General features: G+C 39.5%; 1 protein-coding gene across 3 annotated transcripts in view; it reads left to right on the top strand.

Annotated features, from left to right (window-relative positions):
• Positions 1-25,310, top strand: part of LOC124296725 (prolyl 4-hydroxylase subunit alpha-1) — a 141,545-nt gene that overhangs the window by 15,024 nt on the left and 101,211 nt on the right. For 2 of the 3 annotated variants that reach the window (XM_046747025.1, XM_046747024.1), the window contains exon 2: positions 13,141-13,596. The exons of the other annotated variant lie outside the window; for it this stretch is intronic. In XM_046747025.1, the coding sequence (XP_046602981.1) occupies positions 13,370-13,596 (227 nt within the window). In that variant the 5' untranslated portion in view covers positions 13,141-13,369. The remainder of the gene's footprint in view (positions 1-13,140; positions 13,597-25,310) is intronic. 3 annotated transcript variants of the gene reach the window in all.

The raw sequence follows: 25,310 nt of genomic DNA, 5'->3' as shown, positions 1-25,310 counted from the left end.
ATTATATACATTCCGGATGCTCCACTAGAATGCATTTGCATTGAGATGACTTCGTTGCTGCGACGTTTCCTTCAACAGTATAAACTTTTCCAACTTCGGTATCCTCGGCTTGGAAGGTTCCGTTCTCTTATTCGCTGATGCCAGGAACCACGCACTCACAAACGTACTCGCGCACTTCCTCCGAGCTTGCGAAGCTTCGGACTCTCGGTAAACGAGCGGTTAAACCAGGAAGGCAACCCCCGTAAAACCGGGAAAGTTACCACCTTTTCAGCTTCACTGATATAGGTCTTTCTTCCACTTTCTCATAACACGAAACTAACTGTTTTCGCAATTTTCTCCGATCAATTTTCCGTGACGAAAACTCCTTCTCTGCTATAATATTTTCTTTGGTCGTGATACTATAAAGACTTCCAATCGCTTATCTCGAGTATTAACGTGACGTATGTAAAAACGAATTGAATAGTTTTGTTAACAAGGTACGTTAACAGGTTGCAGTCGAGGGAAATCCAATCGGACGGAAAATAATTGGCAGCCAACTACGTTTTTTCTGCAACAACTGAACACTGGCGAAAATTTAAATTTTGGCAGTAACGAACTTCAGCGGTAAAAGCTGTCGGGTGATGTTGGGACGGTTTGTGTTTGGGCGGAAAGCAGCTCATCGCTGTAGGCTCCAGCTTTCAGAGCTAATTAAATGGGATTATAATCCCTGTGACACGAGTAGAGTTACAGCAAAAGACAGGCTGCAGGTATTGCAAATTGTAATCCGACTATGACGCGTAGAGCTGATAGATCCGTGAAATCCGGAGTGTTTTGTCAGGATGCGTACCTAGTTATAAATAATATCTTGGCTAATCGCAACTGGTTTTCAGAACTTGGATATTGGTTGCGATTTCATCGGGATGGAAAACGTCATTTCAATTCCAGAATACGCCCGCCGGGTGTTACGAAGGAGTCGAGAGTTTAGCTTGTGAAACTTTTATAGATATATTCTTCGACGAGTGCCGAGGCATTGAACTAAATGTACGAATTTCACCGGTGATGAGGTTTAATGGACGAGCGGAAATTGGCTCGAAATTTCGTTACATACTTAATTTGACGCGGTGAAAATTTAACCCTTTCCAATAACTCCACGGAGAGACTATTTTCGTAACGACATTCCGTTGATTATAATCAGCGTACTTAATAATTTTCGCACATTGAACAGAAAAAGTTTCCAACCACTGTGGATAAAAGTGTCGCCGATTCCTCACATATTTTGCACGGATCCTCAATCGAAGCTATTATCGTACAAAAACAGCGATCAAAACTTCCTGAAAATGGGAAAGGCTATGGTAGATATATGATGTTAAAAAGATGTCGGAACAATATTAAAATGTTAAGTTGATAGGTGTAAACGACGCTGATTCGGTGCACAATGTTCCACCATCATCTATCTACCCACTACATTTTGCAATGTTTTGTTCACTTTTAGCCTGCAAGTTTCTGTGTTCGCGGCTGAGGATTGTTCAAATGAAAAACTAGCGGTGTCCATCATGGGTAGTCACCGATCTGCCAATTCTGTTTTCCTAGCAGCGACGGTCAATAATTACTTTTCAGCGACTGTGACGAAAACAGACTCTGATTGTGAGCGCGATGTCGCGTCGCATTAGCCGCATATACATGCGATTCCTTTGAACTACGTCCTGTATACCTACCAAGCAGTTATCGGACACCAAACACTGCACCCCCTAAACTCCGCTAGATTCTCTATTAATCATGCCTAATTCTATCCAATAAATAACAGGATATTAGTAATGCAATTTATTGCATATTGCCACTACGCAATCCCTACCAACGCTTCGTATGTGCTTTACATCCCGAATGTAGTCAGATTTCATTTGATTTAACTGCAGTGCAGGCCCCGAACAAAAATGTTTGTGTAAAGTGATATTTTCTCGTTGCTTCGTCAAGAGGTTAAGCCCCTTTTTTCACATTTGCGATACGTGGACTTGGATATATGGAGATATCACCATTGGTCTCGTCATGCAAACCTTATACTGTGTTTTTAATCCAACGTCTTGTGTACACTTTCCAAAGTTGCACAGGATGAGGTTTGTTGATAGTTGTTTCAATAGTATAAATTCTGTTTGGTAAATTGAACTTTCACATCGATTCGCGATTGGACCAGCTGCCGGCTGTTTACCGCTAAAAGAGTCGACTGCAGCGAACGTTGGTGTGCGGTTATCGTACCTGTGTACCTGCATCCACATACGTGTGCTTCACGTGTAGATCGCGGGTTCCTCGCGCCCAGTCTGCATCAGGGCAAGACTGTAAACCAGCTCTCGTAAGCTGGTGGAAAATTGAGTAAATCCCCTGATTTATGGCAATGCTTAAAAAGAGAACCTGTCCTGCCATGCAGCAGGCGAATACCGTGAACCATGTTAGTTACAATTAAGCTTCGGTAGTTACGTTCCTGTTACAGCTGCAAGGTTGCGTTCGTTAGTCGTGATTCAATGCTGTCTATTTTCAACTCGTACTTTATCTTGTCATCCGAATTTAGAGTGTCGCATATGTGTTGATCACCAACCGAGAAAAGTTTCATTTGTTACAGTAACCAGAAAAATTCAGTCAAACAGGTATCGCTAAAAAAAATTGTCTGAATATTGTTGGAATTACGAAAAACGAGGTACGCCTAACCATTTTACGCTAGCGTCGATCCTTTTTTGGTAATTGCAACGCAAAATGTTGCAAGCGGTAACCGGAACTAAAAATTTCTTTCAGTTTTTGAATGCTTCATTCACCGACATTAATTTATGCGTATAGCTTCCTGCCTTCCTGTATTTTTCAGGACTTCCTATTATCAACCGTTGGTCGGTACCAAACTCGTTTCACATTTGAAAGTTTCCCCCGGAAGATGTTGAATTTCACATTTCAGACTTTGTACTTTCGGTATATATGTTTTTTTTTCTTCTCTTTTTCCACCTTTTTTTAGGGACTTTCCTAGACGTACGAAGTATACCAGCGGTAAACTTATGCATTTGCTTTTATAAATTTTTTTTTGGTGACTCTTGACGTGTTTTACAGAAACACGTCCAACAAATTCAGCCCATCGTCCCAAGTCGATACAAGCTCCGATTCGATTTCCGTGCGGAGCTTTGTCTGCCTTACTGCTTGATCTGAGATAATTCGATGGGAATGTTTGAGTTAGCCGGTGATCCACTCCAACACGGTTGATAGTAAAAACATTAATATTCTTTTATTATATAACTCATCCAAATTAGATTGTGGAATAAAAGCTTCGGGTTGTGGTAACTTTTCCATATCATCCCGCAATTTCGAACGGCCATTTGCGGAAGTTGACTAAAGTCGATACTCGCGATCACGGCTCGGAACTGTGGAAGGTTACATGACTAGGATTACGGCAGACAAATGTACTGTGGTTGCGTTAAGTCGAATCGACCGTCGTGGAATCTCGATTTTGCTCCGTCATAATCACACTTCACAGTCAATGAGCGACCGGTTTCAAATCGTACCTTGTTCCTTATACGCAGTTTTAATGTCTCTAACCCTCTTGATTTTGCGTTGCAATCACCAAAAAAGGATCGACAACAGCGCTAAAATGGATACGCGTACCTCGTTTTTCGTAATTCCAACAATATTCTAACAGTTTTTTTTTTTTTTTGACGATTCCTGTTTTACTGAATTTTTCTAGTTACCATAACAAATGAAATTTTTCTCAGTGCAATCAGACCGATGTCCTCGATCACGTCGTGAATTCGTATTTGCGCATACACCTTTTACGCGTTACAGCGTTACACCAAATCCACGGCATGTCAGAATTGACCGGAATCAATTAATCCTAATTGCATTACGGTTTGAGGTCAGGTGGTCTTCCGTGATGTCTGTTCGCCGTATGGCGAAAGGGATGACACACGTGTGCAGGCCGGGCAGTTCCAGTTTGTCGCGAAACTGTAGAACACATGAGCAATACGCAATCTGTCATTCCGTAGGCAGGGGGAAATTCACGGCGATGGTTGCGGCCGTTTGGCCCTTGCGTTATACGAGTATGTATAGGACGCGGACGGATTGGCAACGCTGGCTAGACTCGGAAATCGGGATTCTCCACTCGTAACGACGGCTCAATCTAATTATGTTTAAGCGCTAAATTCCGGAAACTCCAATTTCCGAGAGATGATACCGATTTGATTAAACCGATCCACCTACGGAAACTCACTTTGGATGCCTCCTCAATATTATATAGATACGTATTATGTAGATACGCGAAAGATACAACCAATTTGGATATATTGAGAGAGTTAAAAATGGTATTCATAGTCATCGTCGTCTGATATTTTTTTATTTTCAAATTTATTCCTAAATGTTATTCTTGCACATTTTCTGAGATACTAGACACCGGACTTTGCACACGATTAAAAGTCATCGTGAAGAAGGCATCCAGTGATTGCAGTGGATAATTTCTAGCTAACCACGACTTATGAGGAAAACCATTAAAAACGTCTGCGATGGAAGTGCATCTTTTGAATTAGCAATGATTATGACATTTTCAATGCTTTGTTACGCAAGTCTTACGTACCAAACTTGTCCTACACAGAAACGGTTTCAAGGAACGTTACCGACCGTCCAGGTATAAATTCAAAAAAACGGTGGTGCGGCATAGATTCGGCGAAAGTATACATTTCGAGCAATCACGTAAGAACTACGTCGAAAACGAGCCACACTAATCACCTGTGAGCAGACAATCCAAACCACAACTCATAGGAAACTACTGAATTGTCCTTTGGGATGCCTGCTGATAGGCTGGTGGTGTGATTTGTTTCCATGTAGCCTCCCTGTGGATGTCGCGAAGCTCATTTCGTAACCACGGTCGTATACAAGGTCGCGCAACACCGACTGTGGGGGTGGGTTCCTTATATCCAGTCGATCATGCTTCACAAGTTGTCCACTGGACACGTAGTGCTTTGATCTTGGAAGACACAGCGATCCTCCAGGGAGTAATTGAAAAAAGCGTCCCAGTTTTCTATTGCTCGATGCAAAGTTGATCAGAACTGGAAGCGCGAGAGGGAGAGAAAACGGTAGATGACAACGGCACATGAATAGAAGAATACAGGAAAAGGAAAATCGGAGACTAGTTTTTGTTTGTCTATCTTTTCTCGCATCAACGGTGTTCTACGTTTTCGCTTTAGGTCAACATGGCGACTGATTTTCTTATCACTCCCTAGAGGATCACTAGGAAGACAGTGATCGTGGGTAGGAGCCAATGGAGTAGAACGTTTTACTCCACCGTGTTACTCCACTCTTTGTCAAGATCGCAGTGCTTCGCGGTTAGCGGTTGATCGAGGAAGCGTATCTGTGAAGTGTAAGGGACCCACCTCCAGGGTATGGACACTTAATACTCCCCTCCATTCGTCATTCGTAAAGTTTGGACCAAAGCGATAACACAGCAACGGGAAAAAAGCATGGAAAATAAATTTGTTTTTTTATTTTTTTTTTTTTGCGGCATTCTTGATCTCAAGTGGCGCCTTTTGGTGCCGTCTTTTAAAATAATATTATTCACGGATCGAATAACACAGATCAAAAAATTAGTACCTGTAACCCATAGCATCATTGCTGTATCAGCATTTGAGAATGACGGTATAAAAGTAATTCATAAATTGTTCGGCAGAGGTCGCCACAGATACTGATTTACCAACTACCTCAGTGATAATACAAAATGTTCTATAATATCTTTAGTGGAAATCTCATTATTATGTCGACTACAGTTTCGTCCAAGCCGACGAATAATTCGTCCGTGAAATTGTGGAACGTCCATCCCTTGCCCACCTCTCACCACCAGAATTTCGCAACTTGCACCCATATACGACCATGTTTCTAACACTCCGTAGTTCACAAGTCCTTGTACATACAGTAACGTTCATTAATGCCTCCCCTTTTCAGCGCTACCCAGTTTTCGGTTCGATAAAAAAATGCGAGTTCGATACTATGCGAATTATGTGAAAATGAGCGGTGATACAGCCAACGTGAGAGACTCGGAGTCAATTGTCACATAACTCGTATAGAATTGAACTCGGACTTTGTTTCGGAAGGTGATGAATGTTGCTGTAATCGCAACGTCACGTTCCGTCTAAAGGTTTGCTCTTTGCTCTGTTCGTCGGTGCAGCTACGACGCGTCACCTTACCGTTTACCACATGGGAACAGATGTTACCGTCAGCCCGGTAAACGGGCCTGCATTCGGTATAAATTAACATGCATGAATGCGAGGACGGAGCAGTGGCATGAAAATCGAAAAGTCAAGGGACGTGCAACGCAGCGTTGCTACGGCATGTCGTCCAAGAGCCACGGTCCAACGGCGGCTCGTGTTAAATTTTGTCACAGGATTCGCGCCGCGGTAACCCTTTGCGAAAATCCTTTGACAATAATTTTACCTCCTTGTTGAGTCGTTGCCTTCACCCAAGTGCTACTTGCACGCATACGAGGCCCGCGCTTCTTGCCATCCATACGTTTTCACGCTTCACTGATGCAGACCTCGTCACTCGATAAAACTGAGAGTGCTTTTTGACCATTCGAAGACGCCAGGTAGACACCATTTTCATGTCCTAGTTATTACGTCGTTCCTTGCTTTTGTACACGTCGTGGTAACGATATTTAACCGAAAATTACACCTGCCGTATAATGGAGATGAAATGGAGGATTCCAGGGAGTTTACCGAATACTTAGAATTTTATTATCATGTTGATATTACGGTAAAGGAAGACTAGAAACCCACATATTTTGGAAATTTTCTCTAGGCTTCCGTCATTAGGTTTAAAAACTTGAAATCATAGGTAGTCGTTTATTTTTGGTCATCGTTTCTACACTAGTTATAAACCGCGTATCACGAATTTACTCCTTACTTTATCTACGGTAATATTTATTAATGCCTCAACCTTCCAGCTAACTTGATTTTCGTTCAAAATAAAATACGAGTTCGATTCTATACGAATTATGTGATAATGATTTCCAGTCTCTCGCCTCGGCTGCATCGCTAGTCATTGTCTCATAATTAGTATAGAATCGAAAATGCATTTTGCTTCGGACCGAAAACAAGCTAGCCGAAATGTTAAACCATTAATAAATATTACTGTAAATCATCGTTTCCACTCTGAACATACTCGCATTCGTTCTGGTTTTTTGTTTTGTTTTTTTTTTTCTTAAACAGCTGATGTTTTTCATCGCATTCCTTAAAATTCAAAGTTCGTGCACTTTTCAAGCGAGATAGAAAATGTTTACCAAAATTTAGGTAGTACTTCTGGATTTTATTGTTTATTCTTTCAAAAAACTATGTGATAAAATTTTATTTTCACTTCCAAGTGAATTGTTTTATATACAACATTCATCAAGAATTAACAATTTAACTGGATTTAGGGAAAAAATTATGCGCGCCGTTGACTTTCCGTATACTAGATATAATTCTCGTACTCATTCAAAAATTTTCAGGAATTGAAATAGATTACATAGTTGGCAAGTAATTTTGAAACATTCACAGTAAGAAACAAGTCGAGAGAACATGATACGAAAAAAATGGAAATGCGTATATAAATTTCGGGGGTGAATGCGGCACGAGAAAAGGACAGAAATGTCGAGAAGAACTGAGAGAGAGGGAGAGAGAGTGTCTGAGGTATAAGTGGTAAAATGACGGGGGTCATCGATTTTTAAGATTACCGTAAAAAATGAGAGGGAAAAGAAATATCGAGTATACCTTTCGAGTTCGGGAAGTTCTAACGGTAGGTAATCACACGGAAAATTCGTGTCAATTTATTCCACGTCAGCGTTTCGATTCTCCTATCTTGAGCTATTCAGTCACCAGACGGATAAACGACACTCATTTCTTTTTTTTTTTTACTTCTTTTTCTTCTGACTTTCTTCTCTTAAAAACTAATTTTCATTTTGTACCTAGAACTGTATTTTTCGATTGTGGTAAAAAATGAAAATAGTTAAGGACTGAGCGGTAACCGGAACTAAACATTTCCCTCAGCGTAAGTGGAAAATGTTATAAAAAGTCGTGCAATAACGAAATCGAAATTTTTATTATACGGGATTTTTGCAGTAACTATTGGATATCGAACGGTACGATAGTAATAATTTCAAATCTTACTTATCGCATCTAAGATTTAATGAAAAATACGAATATGAAAGTGTGTTGAAATTTTGAAGCCAATTCAACGGTGCTTTTCACTGATAGTGACACATTCAGGGTATTTTTTTTTTTTCTCTCTATATTTGGACGGTGTATTTTACAGAAGAGTCGCCGGAGTTCTTTCCAATTCTTATTCCTAGCAAAACACGACAGTCAGAAAATTTCTCAAAGAAATTTTCCATTGTGATCGTGTTTCAATGTCATCAAGTAGGCATATTTTTTTACTTCAAGAGAAATATGACACACTTCCATGGACTTTCGCGAGTAATATGATTATTATATAGATGCTGAATGCTGATATATTTCTCGATTACTTACGATTTCGTAATATTCATGCTTGTCCAGTTGGCCGAGATTATCGTCTATGTATAATGGAAGGTGACCGAGTTAGTGGAATCTTTGATGCTGCTACGGATGCGCAATGCTGTGATGTGCGTTAGCATTTCAAATCCTGCGACACAATTTTAAAAAGCTTCGTTGAAGAATTAGTTCTGCCTGCTATTGACCTGATCTTTCTAATACATGTACTCGAAATTCTTTCGCCGATATTTTTGTGTGCACCGCAGTTTTATTATATAGTCGAGTCCATCTCGATTTTTGGGCTTTTGTTGTTTCGTGAATTATGAGGTACATTTCGGAGTAGGGTTCAATGGATTAACGCAGTTCACGCGTCTGATTGATTTCCTCAAAAGTTCGTTTTTTTATGTTTTACCACTGTCCCGAGATATTGCATTGAAAATTTCAATCGCATACTTCGCAAAAACTGATTCAACTTTCAATATCTGCGCTATTCTAATTGTAAGTGATTATAGTTTCGTTTTAATCTTCCGTTAAACCTTTTGGAAAGTTACATCGTTCAAAAATACAACGCAAGCACGTCTCCAGTTAAGTTCGTGCGTGCTTAGAAAATGAATTCCTCTTGCCACCCTCAAACAACGCCCCTCTCTACAGTACTAATTTATAATAATCGCGTGCAGTGGGTAAATATAAAAAAATCGCAGAATAAGTTGTAGATAATGAAAAACAAAAGTATTACAATTGATTAGAACATCTAATTTAGGTTCATTGCACGTTTAGGTACCTACCGAATTACTCCGCGTATTAGCCGGTGATTATTTTTCCATGGATTATAATTCTTAATTAAAACTCATCGGATGAGAGCTAATGTAAGTGTAAACGAGAAAAAAAAATAAATAAATAATAAGATACAATAAAAAAAATTGGAAAACGAATGGAAAAAAGAAAAATTTTAAATCGCTTTACATTCCTGCGGATTGAGGCGTGTGATTTGGAATCAACTTTAATTAGATCAGATTCATATAGCTGTCGGAACAAATTGCCTCGACTTGGTCTCAGTGCAGGAGTAAAAATTTACCGCTGGTGCTGCTGGGTGATTGTCACGTGGGATATAGCGAGTTAAAATTTTTTTTTTTTTTCCAGGCAATGTAATATATGGGATACGCGGTGGTTGAGAACTGAAAAATACAACTTCAGCGGAGCGTGCAAAAGCCGCGAGAAAATAAGAACGCAACGGAGGAAAATATATGGGAGTGTGGTATTCGAGGTTGAAAGGGAGGGAAATAAACGACGCTGATAAAATAGTAATAACATTCGTTAACACCTCATTAATTCTCATTCTCCTCTCACTCCATGAAACAAAGAGAAGTATACGAGGGCGGTAAGATGGCCTCGATTCGTATTAACCGGGAGTAAACCGATTTCAGAGACTATCTTCCGGCTTCTTATCTATAAGATTTTATGCACCTCGTGACCTCCCTTACTTCGATCACACTCCGCTTTTCACTTCACCGAGGAAAATCGCTAATTTCTACTAATTTCTACTAACCTCTAGTTGTCTCTCGGCCCTAACTCCTTTCTCTTCAGCTCTCCAATCTGCGGTTCTTGATTCGATTCAACTTTCGTATTCGTCTCTGCGGATGATCACGACAAATTACAGTATTTATTCTCAGTCCGTTTCGATCCACGCGATCATGAGCTACGTGCCTTAAATAAATTATATACCAATTACAAAAAAAAAAAGAAAAACTCATTTTTCGTCCATCGTCTTACAATCAGGCACTCGTTGCGAGAGAAATGACAACGTGACACTGAGGAAATGAAATATACGAGGCTCTCGATGAAGTAAATTTTAAGTCCGATCAACCGTAAAGACACGTCACAGATGTTGCTTATTTAAAATTTTTATACCTCTCGATGAAATGTCGGATATCTAGATTTTTTCCGGAATCAAGCAATTCGTCTTGCTGTTAAATTGCAATGCTCAGGTTAGTCGAACTTTTAATTAACGACAAGAAGGCCTTCTTCCGGGGTTCGCGAAGCCCTGCGGTAAGTGAGAATTTTAAGTTCACAGCATCACACTCGTTGTACAAGATTTAACTCTGCGTCGGTTCGTGTGCTTGACAAACGCAAGGCACATATTCCTACGCACGCAGCTGGCGCCGGCTAGATTTTAATTAAAAGTAGAAAAAGCGAAGCTTTGCTCTGCCCGCACAAGATCTTTCCACGTGTCCGAGTGAGTGACTTTGTGACCCGTTTCTATAAATGAAACGTTCAAATTTTTTAGCTACATGCAGGGAAGTGTATGAAAATTTAAGCGACCGTGAACTCTCTCGTTTCAAATGACCTGCGATTTACGACATTTCAGTTTATTTGTTTATCCATTTTTTTTCTGCCAAATAGGTAGGTATTCCCTTTTCACTCCGGGGAGTAAAACCGTAATTATTTTCCAACGAAATCAAAGAAACTAAACTTTGATTTGCATCTTTCATTTTATTTGTTATACTCCAAAAAATATATTGAAATTATTTCCCGATTATCCGAATTAATCATTCTTCCCCTGGTTTCCTGGATTAATTTCACAATCATTTCGCGATACAATTAATTGCGTACCTAATTTTTCTCCACACTTTCGTAGTCTCGTATAATTATTTCATACAATCCATATTTCATGGTATCAATTCGTCTAATTCGTGCAGCAGCCTGCCTGTTGACGGACCAAAAACTCGAGTTCGGTTAGCTTTCATTTTTACTCTCATGCATATTTTCAGTGAGTCTTATCGAGCGTGGAATCCCTGCAATCTTCACGAATATAAGTTTTTTCCAAGTTTGGAAACTACGGTATTGTAAATAGAAAAAAAGAAAACTAGATCGTTGAAACACAGATTTCTGTGCACAATAATCATATAAAGTCGTACGGCAACGCGATGCATATCCAGAAAAGCCAGTTTCCGCATATCGACGCTTAGGATGCGGTATAGCAATAAATACATATATGCATGATATATATTCTTATGGATATTCTTCACTATCCCACCAATCGTCCGATCGCTACGGCCCGAGGCATCATTATTCATTGTAGCTTTGAAATCGTTCAATCAAATACACTTTCACGTGTATTCGCATAAACGAAATATTTGCGTGCAAAATCCCGTTTTGCATTTTTCTCCGATGACTGTTTTTCCAAAGCATATATACCGCCGGTGGCCGAAGTACAGTTCTCGATATAACCCAAATTCTTGCAAAACAAAACTATTGACAATGAGAAATTGCTATTGGTCGAACTGTAGCAAAAACTAGACAACCGTTCCAATGTACAGTTTTGAAAAGCTTTCAACTGCAGAGTTTTCGTGATATCAACATTCAAGCTCCGTGGTTCTGCTGAACAGGGATTAGAATTCCATCGATGATCCATTGCCTAATGAATTCACTTCGTATGCTTTATTCACTTCAGTTCATCTCCTCAACATATTTCATTGACAATTACTGATCTTTAGATTATTTCTATTTTCTGTCATGATTTGTGGAGATGTGAAAAAATAACGTTCCTCTTATTGTTAGTCCGGTAGCAGGATGCGAAAAAAAAGCCCTTGGCGTTCAAAAGGTCCGGTTGTTCTGATTTTCGGATATGCGTTGAAGTTCGGGGCTTTCATAAAAATTCTGTAAAAGCGTGGGAATAGAGTTGAAGGAACGTTATATTAGGTCTGGAGGGCGTAACAAGTCAAGGAAATTTTTAGTAAACTTAAGAAAAAATGAATTGAATTTGACCTGTGACGCGATTTTTTTAACTCAGGGAAATTACTTCTCTAAGTGTATGTTTGCGTCAGCAATAAATTGCAATCAATACTGAACTATTCATATGTCATCTTCTTGTAATGAGGATATAAGTAGACAAGAACTCTGCCTTGTGCTGGTGTCGAAATGAGTTGGCAATGCCTAGATGATTAACAGCTTGTGTAATAAAACTTCATATGTAATTAATAACCATAACTAATGAGAAATCACCTCAGAACGGAGTATTTTGGGAATTTTCACAATTTTAATTCAACTTCGCAGCGCTGCGGCTCGGTATATAACATAGATTGAAAATATCTTGTGTGAAAATTGTGGAAAATTGCATAGATAGAAGATTTATATTAGCTACTTTTATCTTGGGACTCATCGTTAAAAAGATATCACGGGAGAACCGTTTATCAGTGCCTTTTTGCCAGAATGGCGTACATTTTCGAAAGTGCTCTCGAGGTCAAGAACTTGCAGTTTCCGTCAGGTCCCCGAATTTCAAAACATATACAAAAAATCAGACCTACCAAATCTTTTGTACACCAAAACTACCCTGCTGCTAGACTATTTTGAAAATCATAGAAAAAAAAGCGATCGAATGACGATGCGGCTTGTTTAAGAACCGATTGTCTTTGGAGGAACATGAAATAATATTGTCGATGGATTCAGTCAAGCTCTAGAAACATTCACCGAAGAAAGTTCATACGGGATAAGTAAGACGATAAAAAGATTCCCCTCTTGTCATACTTTACGTTCCAATTTTGATTGTTCAGTGGATATGACGACAACAGAAACACATGTATGAATGGTGCTTGTAGTGAAGAATAATAGAATATGAAGAAATAAATGACTGTTTAAATAAGTGAAATGGGTTTAATTTTGATTTCAGTGCTCGGGCCGTAGTCGAGTATGGAGTTTTAAGAAGATAGTTCAGCGAGCCGTGAGAAAAAAAAGAGAGAGAGAGAGAGAGAGAGAGAGCTCTTGGAAAAGTTACGTATTTTATAAAGCTCATGCTCAAATTGGTGAAAAGTTAGGTCCTGTAAAAGTGTCGAATATATATACATATATATATACATATATATATAGGGAGAGAGAGAGTGAGAGAGACACCCTTCGTCATGTGCACGAACGAAAACAACCGAAATCACTCCCTGCGTTCGATCAACAACACTCATAGCTCCTTCGTAAGGTTTGTGAATACAACCTCGCGAAATGTTGGCGTTTACTGGATCGATTATCAAGGTCAGGCGGTACAGTACAAGGTCTTGTCCTACAACGACCACCTCGACGTCAACACCTTCGAGACACATCCATGGATATTTGTCGACGAAGAGACGAGAGACAGGTGAGAGATTCCTCTCCAGCACGTAAAAACATCACTATGCCCATATGCCTCCTTCACCTTTCGATCATGCTACATCGAATTTTGAAACCACACTTTGCTTTTGGCGGTATTTGCAATGACGAATTGGGTTCTGAAGGGCAGACGATCCGCAGGAAGTTCGATGTTCTTTCTCGAAGTACCGACTCCGAAGAGCCTCATTCACGCTTCCAACTCACTTCTTTCATTGCTGATCACTCGACTCTTGGTAGATTCATATCAGTCATCAGTTCCACTGATCATATTCTGTTCACATCTCGCTCGAGTCTCCTACTTTTTCACGAAACGCCTGTTTCCGTATCGTTTTTGTGTCAGCATACAGTAGATTAGGTATATTCCTCTCAAACACACGGTTATTGGTGTATTATACCTGTATGTGTAAAGTAAGAGTGAAAAAGGGGTGAATCTTTGAATCTCGTGGTTTTAGATTCAGAGTAAATGCCAAAGACGTCTTTTACCCGGAACCCTGGTTCGCCAAGTACAGGGGGATGCGACGCGAGGAGCTGCCGCCGAGGATCGAGAGGACCTTTGTGAGGATAACCCTGCCTATGTACTCGTTGAGAGACATAGCTTTGCGTGCCATAAAAAAGCTCTTGCGGCTCGATCACCACGCCTTTCTCCTCGAGATTCCACGTAGTCTACAGTTCGAGCTGGCTTCCATGAACCCTCGGAAACATGACCCGGCAGATCTTTAGCCTAATTCAGTTAATCGTTGATCTTTGATATTTTTCCTTTTCTCTTTCGCGGGTTTCTTATTTGGTACACGAACCTGGAAAAAGTAGGATTACTGAATCTTGTAACAAATCTGAAAAATTACGTGTTTCACGGTGTCACGGCACAACTACAGCGGACTCTTCGTAATTTCTTGCACAACAATTTTCTCATTTGGCCCGCCCTTTCCTCACGGGCATCACCATACGCGTCGTGCAAACGCTTATCTCATCGGAGTCAGGTAACGCTCTCTAACTTACCGATTCTTAGGAGACTTATGGAGAGTCTATATCGATTTTAACTCGACGCATATCGATGCTCTTAGATTAGAAGTGCCCGCGTTATTATCTGCAGATAATTTCATCACATTGTATCGCGACACAAATTAATTGGATCTGACACATTAACTTTTTGTCATGTCGGAAAGAGGGTTTCACTTGATATTTAAAAATAAGAACTTTGATTGCAAAATGCGCACGGTTGACAGTACAGGAATAGTATATTGCCACACGGTTCAGAAATGGAACACTTTCCGCACGCTAAACATGCGTCGAAAATCGAAAGTTCCGTATAGATGGTACAAAAAATATTCCAGCGTAACACCTTCGAATTCGTTCATCGTGACAAATCACGATAGGTGGTTTTTTTTTTTCCCCATGTAAAAGTAGAATTTCCTATCGAGCTTACTTCTTATTTCGATATAACGAGGAAACATGGCTAACCGAAAGCTATCTGGGAGTTCATATGATTTTCGACATGGAAAACCTTGGAAGGTGAGTTATTGGACACTCAAGTTGTGTGCATATTTTAATTTACTTAAGATAGTTCGGAGCAGTTCCTCACATCGATCTTAGTTAAAGTTATAGTCGAACCTCGTTCGTGCCTGGTATGGCTTTAGAAAGATATCATTATTTCTATAAGTATTATTATTATTATAGTAAATACAAATCATTATGTACGAACAAAGTTTAATAAAAAAAAAAAAAAATGAAATTGCAAACGGGTATTTTCCGACAACTGGTGAGGTCAAAGTCGTATGACAAATATAAAACTTGTGAAATTTACTTAATTCGTAAGATCTTGAAATTATATGAAATTTTTGGACGTTGCGTATGGAAACGCCAAATTTTTATATCATTATGAAAAAAGAATCTAAATTAATCTTTAACCAAGCTATAATAATGACATTCCAAAACAAAATCTCAAATATGACTAATATTACAGGTATAAAGTTTACTGATAGTTTTAACGAAATTAAAGTTGTCATTTTATTATTATTATTTTTTTTTTTTAAACTATAATTCTGAAAAGTCACAGAAAAAAATGTATTGAGCGTGATTTACAATGTATATTAAAGTTTATTTATAGGCTTTGCATGTGTAATGTATAACGATAATAGCGTATTTTTGAAAAGGTACCACTGTATGCCTTGGCGGCTGTGTAGTGTCTACGTGTATAATATAGTATACAATAAATCTAAGCATTTGTTAACTACCTGGCGTCTTCTATGCGAACGTCATCTCCCTCATCAAAATTGATCGTAAGTAAAAATACTTCAATGGATCCCTCGTTAATTTTGAGTAACTCGACGTATTCCCAAGTTTCTTTAAGCGACTTTGAAAAAAGACCAGCTCTGCCTGTAAAGAGCATAAATAGTGAGGAAATTTACATTCGCCAAGAAAAGTAATATTTTATTATCTTCGAACGTTCTAAGAGTACAAGGATTATTCTAACACGAATTAAAAAACTGCTATCCGGAAAATCGAGCCATTGATGTATCGGTTAACGTGACTTTATTCAGATCACTTCGGTGCACACTTCAAATAAAATTCTTCGAGTGTTCGGAACGTGAAGGGTCATAAAAATTCGGTGTTTATCGCGTCTATTACGTCTGGAATATATATCGACACACACGGTCACACCCTCGTCGCCGGCGTCGATGTCCTATTGTCCTCCTCCGTACGAATTTCTGTTTAAAAACGTCCCTCGTTCAATCTTTCACCTCGACTACACCCAGACGTGCTTCTAAAGATAATGACGATCGAGCCAAGGGAAACGCTTTCATATCCAGTGACCTTCGCGACAGCGACGCGGAAAGAATTGTCAATCCAGTATACAGCGAATATGTCGCCGTGATAATTGAGTAGAGGAAAATTATGGCACATTTTTTGCCACGTCGCAGTAGTTGTTTAGGTTTCATGTGAATTATTTCACATTTTTAAGACCAACGCAATCGGGGATGTATTTCTTTTTTTTCTAAATGGATAAGTTCCAAAAAATAGGTATTTTGTAGTACCGGGAGATCAGAGGAAACAAGGTTGAAGCAAAAATTCGGAAAAGCTACTTGATCAAAAATATGATTCTGGTAAAAAAGTCGTGAAAAATGGTACAAATGCGGCAAGTAGGTGATTCCCGATGAGTGTGAAGTTTGCAGCATGAGCTTTGCGGCGAGTGCTATAATCGCACGAGTCAGATTTCACCCATCTGCACATGCGACATACGCAATTTTTCTCATACCTATAACGAAAAGTTTAATTTGAAAAGAAAGGAAAGTGCCGCTATCGGCGCGTAAAGTCGAAGTTAGGTAACTTACGTTCGATGGTACAGTGCGTAAAATTGAGTTGAAAAAAAGCCCTAGTGTGTAAAATATAGTATTTAAATTGTGCGAATGCGCCAACGTTGTTTTACCGCACTGTTCAGAAATGGGGCAATTTACCCACACTCTCTACGATTATAAAAATCTAACTTTCCAGATGCTGGAAACAAAGTTTTTATCGATCTTGAGTGCGGAAAGTGTTACGCGTAGACCCTCATCTCCTGACATCGTCTGGTTCACGATTTTGACAGACACTTCCGAAGCGGCTAATGAACACCTGGTTTGGGTTTTTCGCTTAGTTAAAGTGCCAAAGCACACCTGTGAGCTTCACTTCCGTTAGCTGTAATCATAGCTTTATCTACTATACCCAACCCAACGAAAGAACGAACTCACTTTGCGCATCGTCAATAAGTCAATTCTCTGGTTAGATAGGATATAGTATAGACGAGGCTACTGACCCATAGTCGAGTTTCAACGAATGATGTACTACAAACCATGACAATGTAATACGTGACAAAGATGATGATTGAAACATGGTACTCAATACCCAGATAAGACGAATGACAGATTATAAGACATGACAAGTAATTGAAAGATAAGCAAATTCTGGAAAATAATAACGTTAGGCAAATGTTAGGTGGTTCAAGGAGTTTGGATCGGGGAATCGGTAGGTGATCTGAAACTTGGTCGTCGCTTTTTACTGGCTTGCCACCAAGAAGGCTAGCATGCAATTTAAAGCCGTTTAAATGCTTCTGTCTCCAGTCAGTGGACTGTCGAATCCTCGTACGCTTCAGTGGCAAGATGCGAACGAACCAAAGTGCAGGGACCTTAGTCAGAACTTTCCTCAACCGCCTCCTCGAAGTGGACTAATTTATTCCCGCGGCTTAGGCTTTCCTCTCAGATCGGCGAAGCCAGCCTCCCAAAGTGTCACTTGATTTTGGGAGAGTGGCCATTAGACAACCGTGTTTTTCACCATTGGTATAGTATTATTGAACCCGGTAGCTGGTTTCAACCACTTTCCGACTCATCTGCCAAATGTTTGCAATCCGACCCGCAAGTCAAGAATCTGCCGATGCGGCAGTACGTTTCATGTCGAAATGACAGGCTCGTTCGTAACAAGAGCTTACTATCAGTGAAGCAACTTACGGCTAAACGTGTATTGCAAATTTTTTTAAGCGCTAGACTTTTTTGTATTCACAGGTACGATGTACGAAGTTAGAAGAAGAATTGCATCTCCGAAACGCAAGTGCATTTGGCATTCGATCGTCTCAAGATTTACCTAGAAGGGGTGAAGTGAAATAAAATGTCAAACGATCAAAGAAACAAGTTGTTGAGTCCGCTGCGACGCTCAAAGACGCTTAGGTACGTTGAACGATTAAACATTTAAGCAACAATTAATTCATGCAGCTCCTGGGACTTGTCATTATTGTTACCTTACATTGGACGATGCTCTGTTTTCGCAGCTTGTCGTGTCTGCAGGCACGAGGCACGACTCGAGGCTCTGTAATTTCGCAGTTACCAATTAATTAGTATGGTAATTAGAAGCGAGTTGAGCGTTGCCGTCTCCTGGCTACGGTAGATAGTCGGGAAGGTTCTTCTCCGTTTCGGCGTATGCTTGGCACTACGCAAACATGTGTGTAGCGGAGCGTCGTTTGAGTAGTGAAAATCCGAGCGAACGTACCACGAATTAATAATAATTTGTTCACGACCTCGATTCCATCAACAAGCCAGCTTGTAATAGCCTACCGGAATCGATACAATTCAAAAAATCACAGACCGTGACTACGTTTCTTTTTCTTGTGGCTTTATTCGTCAATCTTGTGACGATAAGCGAAACGTGGTGAGTCGTGTACACATCTGTGTTCTCGAAATGTGTGTTGAAAATATGCATAATCTGTCAAACGAGGCAGTGCTACGAACATATAGACGCGGGTTATCAGCGTAAAGCTTCTGCTTGAAAAAATCAAATCGACAATTTGTGACAGGACCTTGATATAGCCAGAGAAAGTGCAATTTCTCAATAGTCAGAATAAAGTCATTCATGTACAATCACTACTTTAATATCATTCTATTCGTCTGAGTAGTGAGTACCCATCACAATTTTGCAACAGGTTGCGAAAAATTCACTTTTCTACGGTGTCCTTTGAAAATGGACCGACATTTTGGTGCCTGTTTCTTATAACAGATACGAAACTTAAATCAAAATGAAGTTTGGAAACCCTTTGTGTTTTTTTTTTTTCTGATCCTGGCTGTAGAGTCGTTTGAGTCAGAGATTATTGTACTGAGTCAACTTTGATAATAAGATAGTAAACTGTGCTTTTTGGGATCGCTGATTATGAATATAAAATCAGATTTCAAAAATTCAAGACGGCGGGTTCAATATGGGGCAAGAAAATTTTTAATTTGAACAAATCCGTTCAAATAACTCTATGCAATGGTTTTTAGGGTAGCTGATTACAAATCTGAAATCAAACTACCAAAATTCGTGATGGTGGAACCAATATGGCGGATCCAGTATACCTTAAATTTCAAGTCCCTTCTGAAAACCTATGTACAATTTTTGTGACTAGTGGCAGAATGACTTATTCTGTTCACAATTTTATGTAATATCGTAAAGTGTTGAAGGATTTTCGTGTTCCTCCGTACGTTCCCTTGCCAATAATTCAAACTGATTACTTACGACTGCGTGTTGAACACGTCGACCTACTGCTGTAATCACGTTCTTATACTCGCTATTTGCAATGCTGTCCAGTGTGAAAAATTTGTCTGAACCACGCACGAAAAATTCCGTACTCACGTTATTTATTTTTGAGAATTTTTGAGAAATTTTAACACTCAGGATTCCGAGTGGAATATTCACAGTAGATTTCAAAATATGCTGCGAAACCGCTCAAAAAGAATTCGTTGTGCAAGGTTCGCTCGAAATTTAAATAACTGTATAATCTGAACCGGGAATTCCTACAATTTTGACTGAGGACCGCAAGCCTTGACGGAGGTTCGCGGTGGTTTTCTCATTGTCAGATCACAAACGCCGGGAAACGAGATTACGGAAATGAAATTTCGCCCGCTGAAAATTCGTCCGGAACAGGCGCAAAATGTTCACGCGTCCCATGACAATCTCACTTTCCGGTACAGGACAAAATGCGCGAGAAAAGCAATTTAAAACAAATCCGAGATGTAATTATGGAACGAGTACGGTAGTCTTCCATCAAAAATAGAAAGGGTATTAGAGAACTATTAAACGAATACCTTGCATTATGTTCACTCCAATATTACTCTATCGGAACTCACTAATATCGGACAATTACATATTCATGGTCAATATTGCGTAGAACAAAGTAGAACTTTCGGTCTTGCGTTAATCAGTTACTATTCTGCTATCGACAGGTTACGTAAGAACGAAATCGTCCGTTGCGTGGAAATTTGACGATCTCAGCGTTAGTTTGTGCGACCGGATATTACAGTTGTTGCGTATTAGTTGTTTATCTTATTTTCTTTTCGCTCTAGTTCTTGTTTTACTTTTTTCTCGCCGGGTGGCCGCCGCAGCTGCCGCGCTTGAACTTTGCTCCAAAGTTTCGCCCGAACTACCCCGAGCAATAATTAATTGTTTCGTGTTTCGGAGGAAGGCCAATGGTGCTCCGCGCCTAAGTAAGTAGTTCATCTATCCGACAGACGGAGCCGATAATATACGCGTGTAGCTCTACCCGCGCAAACACATCTGCCTCAATGAATCCCTTGCATACCATCTCGCTCTGCGAAAGTGTGGAACGGTTGTTGCGCACCACTTTCCAAAATTAATGGAGTACGAAGTTGGAAATGACGGATGGCACTGACGCAGGATAAATATCGTATTCCGAGGGTGAGATTTTCCATTTCGTCCAATAGTAGCTGTCACTTGAATACACGGATTTTCACTCGCAAGGTGGCCTTTCAAACAGCAAGAAATATGATACTAACCTATTGGTCGTTTCACCTTTGAATATTTTCATAGCTTATTCGAATGATGTTCATGTCACAGCCTACATATCTCACTTTACGATTCGTTAGGAATTCTATATTGGCACATTGAGAGAAATTTTTAGTTCCGGTTACCGCTCAGTCCTTAACTATTTTCATTTTTTACCACAATCGGAAAATATGGTTCTTGGTACAAAATGAAAATTAGTTTTGTAGCTGTCACCAGAAAGTCTAGTATCCGTTGCTATTCTTTCTCATCACGATCACTGTTACTATATATTCTTGTAACTGTTCCGAAAATTTAATGCTTGTGCGACGATAAATTGACGTTAAAGCCTTGTTTAACTAAAAACGTAGAGTAAACCGAAGAAACTGATTTTGCGTTGCAGTTACCAAAAAAGGATCGGCAATAGCGCAAAATGTTTAGGCGTACCTCGTTTTTCGTAATTCCAACAATATTCAAACATTTTTTTAACGATACATGTTTTACTGAATTTTTTTAGTTACTGTAACAAATGAAATTTTTCTCAGTGCAGAAACGTAGTATTAATTCGAACGTTTTACGAACGTCCTGAAAGACGTACTTCCAGATACGAATCTCTTTCGTGTTTCTTCTGTAATATATAGAAGAAAGGAAGCCTTGATTTAATTGCACAGTTATTTTGTCAATCAACTATTCATGTTCAAAAATTACGTATAATTTTGTTTAAAATCATAATTTACTCAGTTAGCAATTAATGTGTACCCTCGAAAAAACTTCTTCGATATTAATTTAACGTTAAAAGTACGACGTTACGTGCTCAATGATAAACAGGCGCTGATGAAATTGGGAATGATCTTACGGCAATGAAGTCTAGTAAAAACCCTAACGACAAACCCTTCGTGTCAAATATTTTGAAGAGCATAATTCAGTTTCCGACATCTAAAATTATTTGAAATATTTTCGACACATGAAATTGAAGACCGTAGCCTCAACCCGATTGATGATTTTAATAAATGATATCGTTATTTCGCAAATGGCACACTGATTTGCAACTTGCCGCAGTCTTTCAGTATAACCCTGAATTTGGAAAACAATAATATTACAAACTCGAACATCGTGTTGAGACATAAAGATTTTTCAAAAGGTAAAATACCATGAATCACTCACGACGATAAAAAAAATTCATGGCTTTCAACGGTTTCTTGGATCCGTTGTGTCGGAAACGCCCGTAAAGCGTGAGCAGCAAATTGTTGAACAAATAGAAGTTGTTTTCCTTACCGAGCGGACGTCAGCCTGGGTAATGTTTAAAAACATCGAAACAGATTGCTCCGCCGCAAGAGTGGTTATGTTTATTTGTATTATAATGTAAACATGGAATGCATATTTAATATTTTATAACACAGAGAATTTTGATGGACAGTATTTAGCCGTTTTCGTACCCAGCAGATATGCAATTGCGTTGCACAATTTCATACTTTCGCCGCTTTATTCGAATTTGCATAGAGATTGAGGAGGCCTCGCGATCCAACCAACTCGTGGATTCGGGAACCGTAAAAACCATGCAACGGCACTGGGGTAATTTGCAAACGAATGCAAATCAGTCCAAGTCTTTGCCGGAGAAGCTAACCGACAGAATCCCCGAGTATTACATTTCCGTAGTTACACGTGCTACTCATTCTTTTTCGTTTTCCATTTGCTTTCAGTCTCTCCTCCCTTTCTGCGAACACTGGGATTTTTTTTATCCTTTACAATTACGTATTTATACTGCGGAGCGGTGAACAAAAACACTCACTTCAACACGTTAACCATCGCGTTTTTCTACACCGTGATTAATTTATTTCGAAAAAAATTCTCCGAACTTCCGAATCAATGGTAACTCGAAGCCCGCTGAAGAAGTTCCTCTAGAAATCCGTTAATTTTGTCATATCACGGATTACAAACAATTAAAGCTAATGAGAACTTGAATATTTTTTTAGCGATCGTAGTGAAAATGCATCCTTTACGATGTAAAAACGCTTGAGATTTTGCCGCAGCACTCTACGTTGCATTGGTAGGAAGAGCAATCTACCAAATAACAAGCAGATCCTTGCAACCGAGATTCAGGATCCATCTAAACGGGGAACCATTGAAGTGAGATCCATTTTAGCAAAACGGTTGCCTTTATCTCGATCACTTTGAACCGTGGATCTGAATCCCAAATTTCCGCACAACATATGCATACAAATAAGAAAAATAATGTCAATTTCGAATTCTACTCCATAATCCGATATCCACAGGACTGTTCAAATCGTCGGTGGAAGTAATTTTTCATTATTTTACAAAGAATCCATAAAGTTGACAGTATCCCTTGGTCCCTCCGTTTCCGATCCAGGCACCTCCTTCTTCCTCGCTACGTATATCGCTACAAGGAGATTTGCAAGTAGAGTGGATTCGAGTTGAATAAACTTTAAGCGAAAACGAGAAGAAGTAACGAAAAGAAACAAGCGAAACAAAGTTTAATTCCACGGAGTTGTAAAGACAGTGTTTCTTCAATCAGACCTCTGCCTTTTGTCTTCCTCCGGGTTCATCAATTCCCAAGTAAGAGGAATTTATTGAGAGGTCTGCACTCTTTCAGGATCCACTCCGCGTCTCTGCATTCTCCTCTCGCTCCAGGAAAGGTTCAATTTTTTTTTCTTTCTTTTTTTTCGGAATAATCTTCGCTGTACAAGACATATGGAAGCGTCATTGCTGCAGTAAAAGCTTTGCCTCAGCCCTTCACCTTCTTAATGTTGGGGTACCGTGGCAATTTTCATTCAAACATCGTGTAAAATTGCAAGGTAAAATAAAAAAACTTCTGGACTGCAAGCAATCCCATTCAAATACCGTGATAGCTAGAAACCCAAAAGAAAAAAAAAAAAATGCATTCGCGTAGGCTCGATCAATTTCCAAAGGTCAACCTGTGCCCCCAAAGTGATCTTTCCATTCCCTCCAAGACCCATCAAAACGAAAAAAAATAAATGTACGAATATGGAATACAGATATCTGCGATGATTGACAAAATCTTACTAAAAAACTTGGAAATGATTCGACAACGACGAGTTTCCAACCGCGTAACTTTCTTCGACCTTCCATACAATCTTCTTCCTAGACTCTTATTTTTAGTATCGTCAATCCCCATTGCAAACAGCGTGGCAAAAGTAAGCCAGGAATTTCCTGGTATTGTAATCAGCGTAGAGGAAGATGTGCATAACCCATCTGTCGATCTACAGTTCACAGCGGTGTGCGAACGAATTCATCAACATTTATTATACGGCTGCCGCTGTAGATTCACATCTGATTTCGGATCGCGCCACCTAACCAAGAGACCAGAGTTTTCGTCAGCGAGGCGTGCCGGCTCAACCGAATCGTCATCGTATTGTTCACGTAGGGAAATGTGAGCAAATACACGGTTGGAACCACCGCGAAACTTCGACTCGCGTAAACACCACCCGGCGTTGCCTATGTATAACAAACCATCTAGACGTAGGTTATACGTGGGGCAACTACTACCCCGTGTGTGTACACACCTGCGAAAGCGCACAATGCGTTCTACTTCAAATTGCATTCGCGGGACGTTCTGAAAGCTCACGCGGGAATTCGCTCAGCTTTGTAAATTGTAACCGTGTAGAGGTTTTTTTTTTTTTTTTTTTTTTTTTGTTTTTTTGTTTCCTTTTCTTCTGAGGAACGACGTCGTCTTTTTACACATGGGAAATCCCGTGCGAATGTAACCAACGTCCGACCATCGCTATTTTTTGATTTTGTTGAAAACATTCTCTGCAAAATTTTCGTCTTTGAAAGAGTGCCCGAAATTTTTCCAGAGTTTTTGTTCAGGTGGTCAATTATTTATAAATATTGAGAGTGGTTAAAATATTCGAAACAGTACATTGTGTAACAAGGGAATAAAGTCTACTTTTATTCCTGTGTTACATGTAGGACTTTATTTCCGACTTAGCTGTGGCTGCAGTATTTATTGGAAAATTGAGACTTTTAAATTGGGCTCATACTACCCGCCGATTTGGATTTGCAAATGCGTTTTAGGGAAAAATTTGCCACTTCCGTTCTGTATTTGAGGTCGAAAAAGTTAACTTTACGGTTGAGTCGGGAATCAACTGTATTTCTTTACTAAACATTTTAAGGTCGGACCCGTGATGAGCGGATTTTTTTCTGGTTTTTTTTTCAGCATTTATAATTTTTTTGATCAACTAAAACGTCGTTTACACCGTCTGAAAATTCCCTAAAAAATTTTAAAATTTCTAGTTCCCACTTGGAACATTTTCACATCGGTTTCATTTTAAAGTTGATAAAAAAAACGTTGAATGTGCCGAAAAAATAAACAAAAATTTGCACACTCATTCAAACAATGTTTTCGTTGACCAAAAAAACTGGAAGTGCTGAAGAAAATGGAGAAAAATT

This window comes from Neodiprion virginianus, chromosome 1, assembly GCF_021901495.1.
Source record: "Neodiprion virginianus isolate iyNeoVirg1 chromosome 1, iyNeoVirg1.1, whole genome shotgun sequence".
Lineage (NCBI taxonomy): Eukaryota > Metazoa > Arthropoda > Insecta > Hymenoptera > Diprionidae > Neodiprion > Neodiprion virginianus.
The sequence above is the reverse complement of the archived record's forward strand: the minus strand, read 5'-3'. Positions and strand labels throughout refer to the sequence as shown.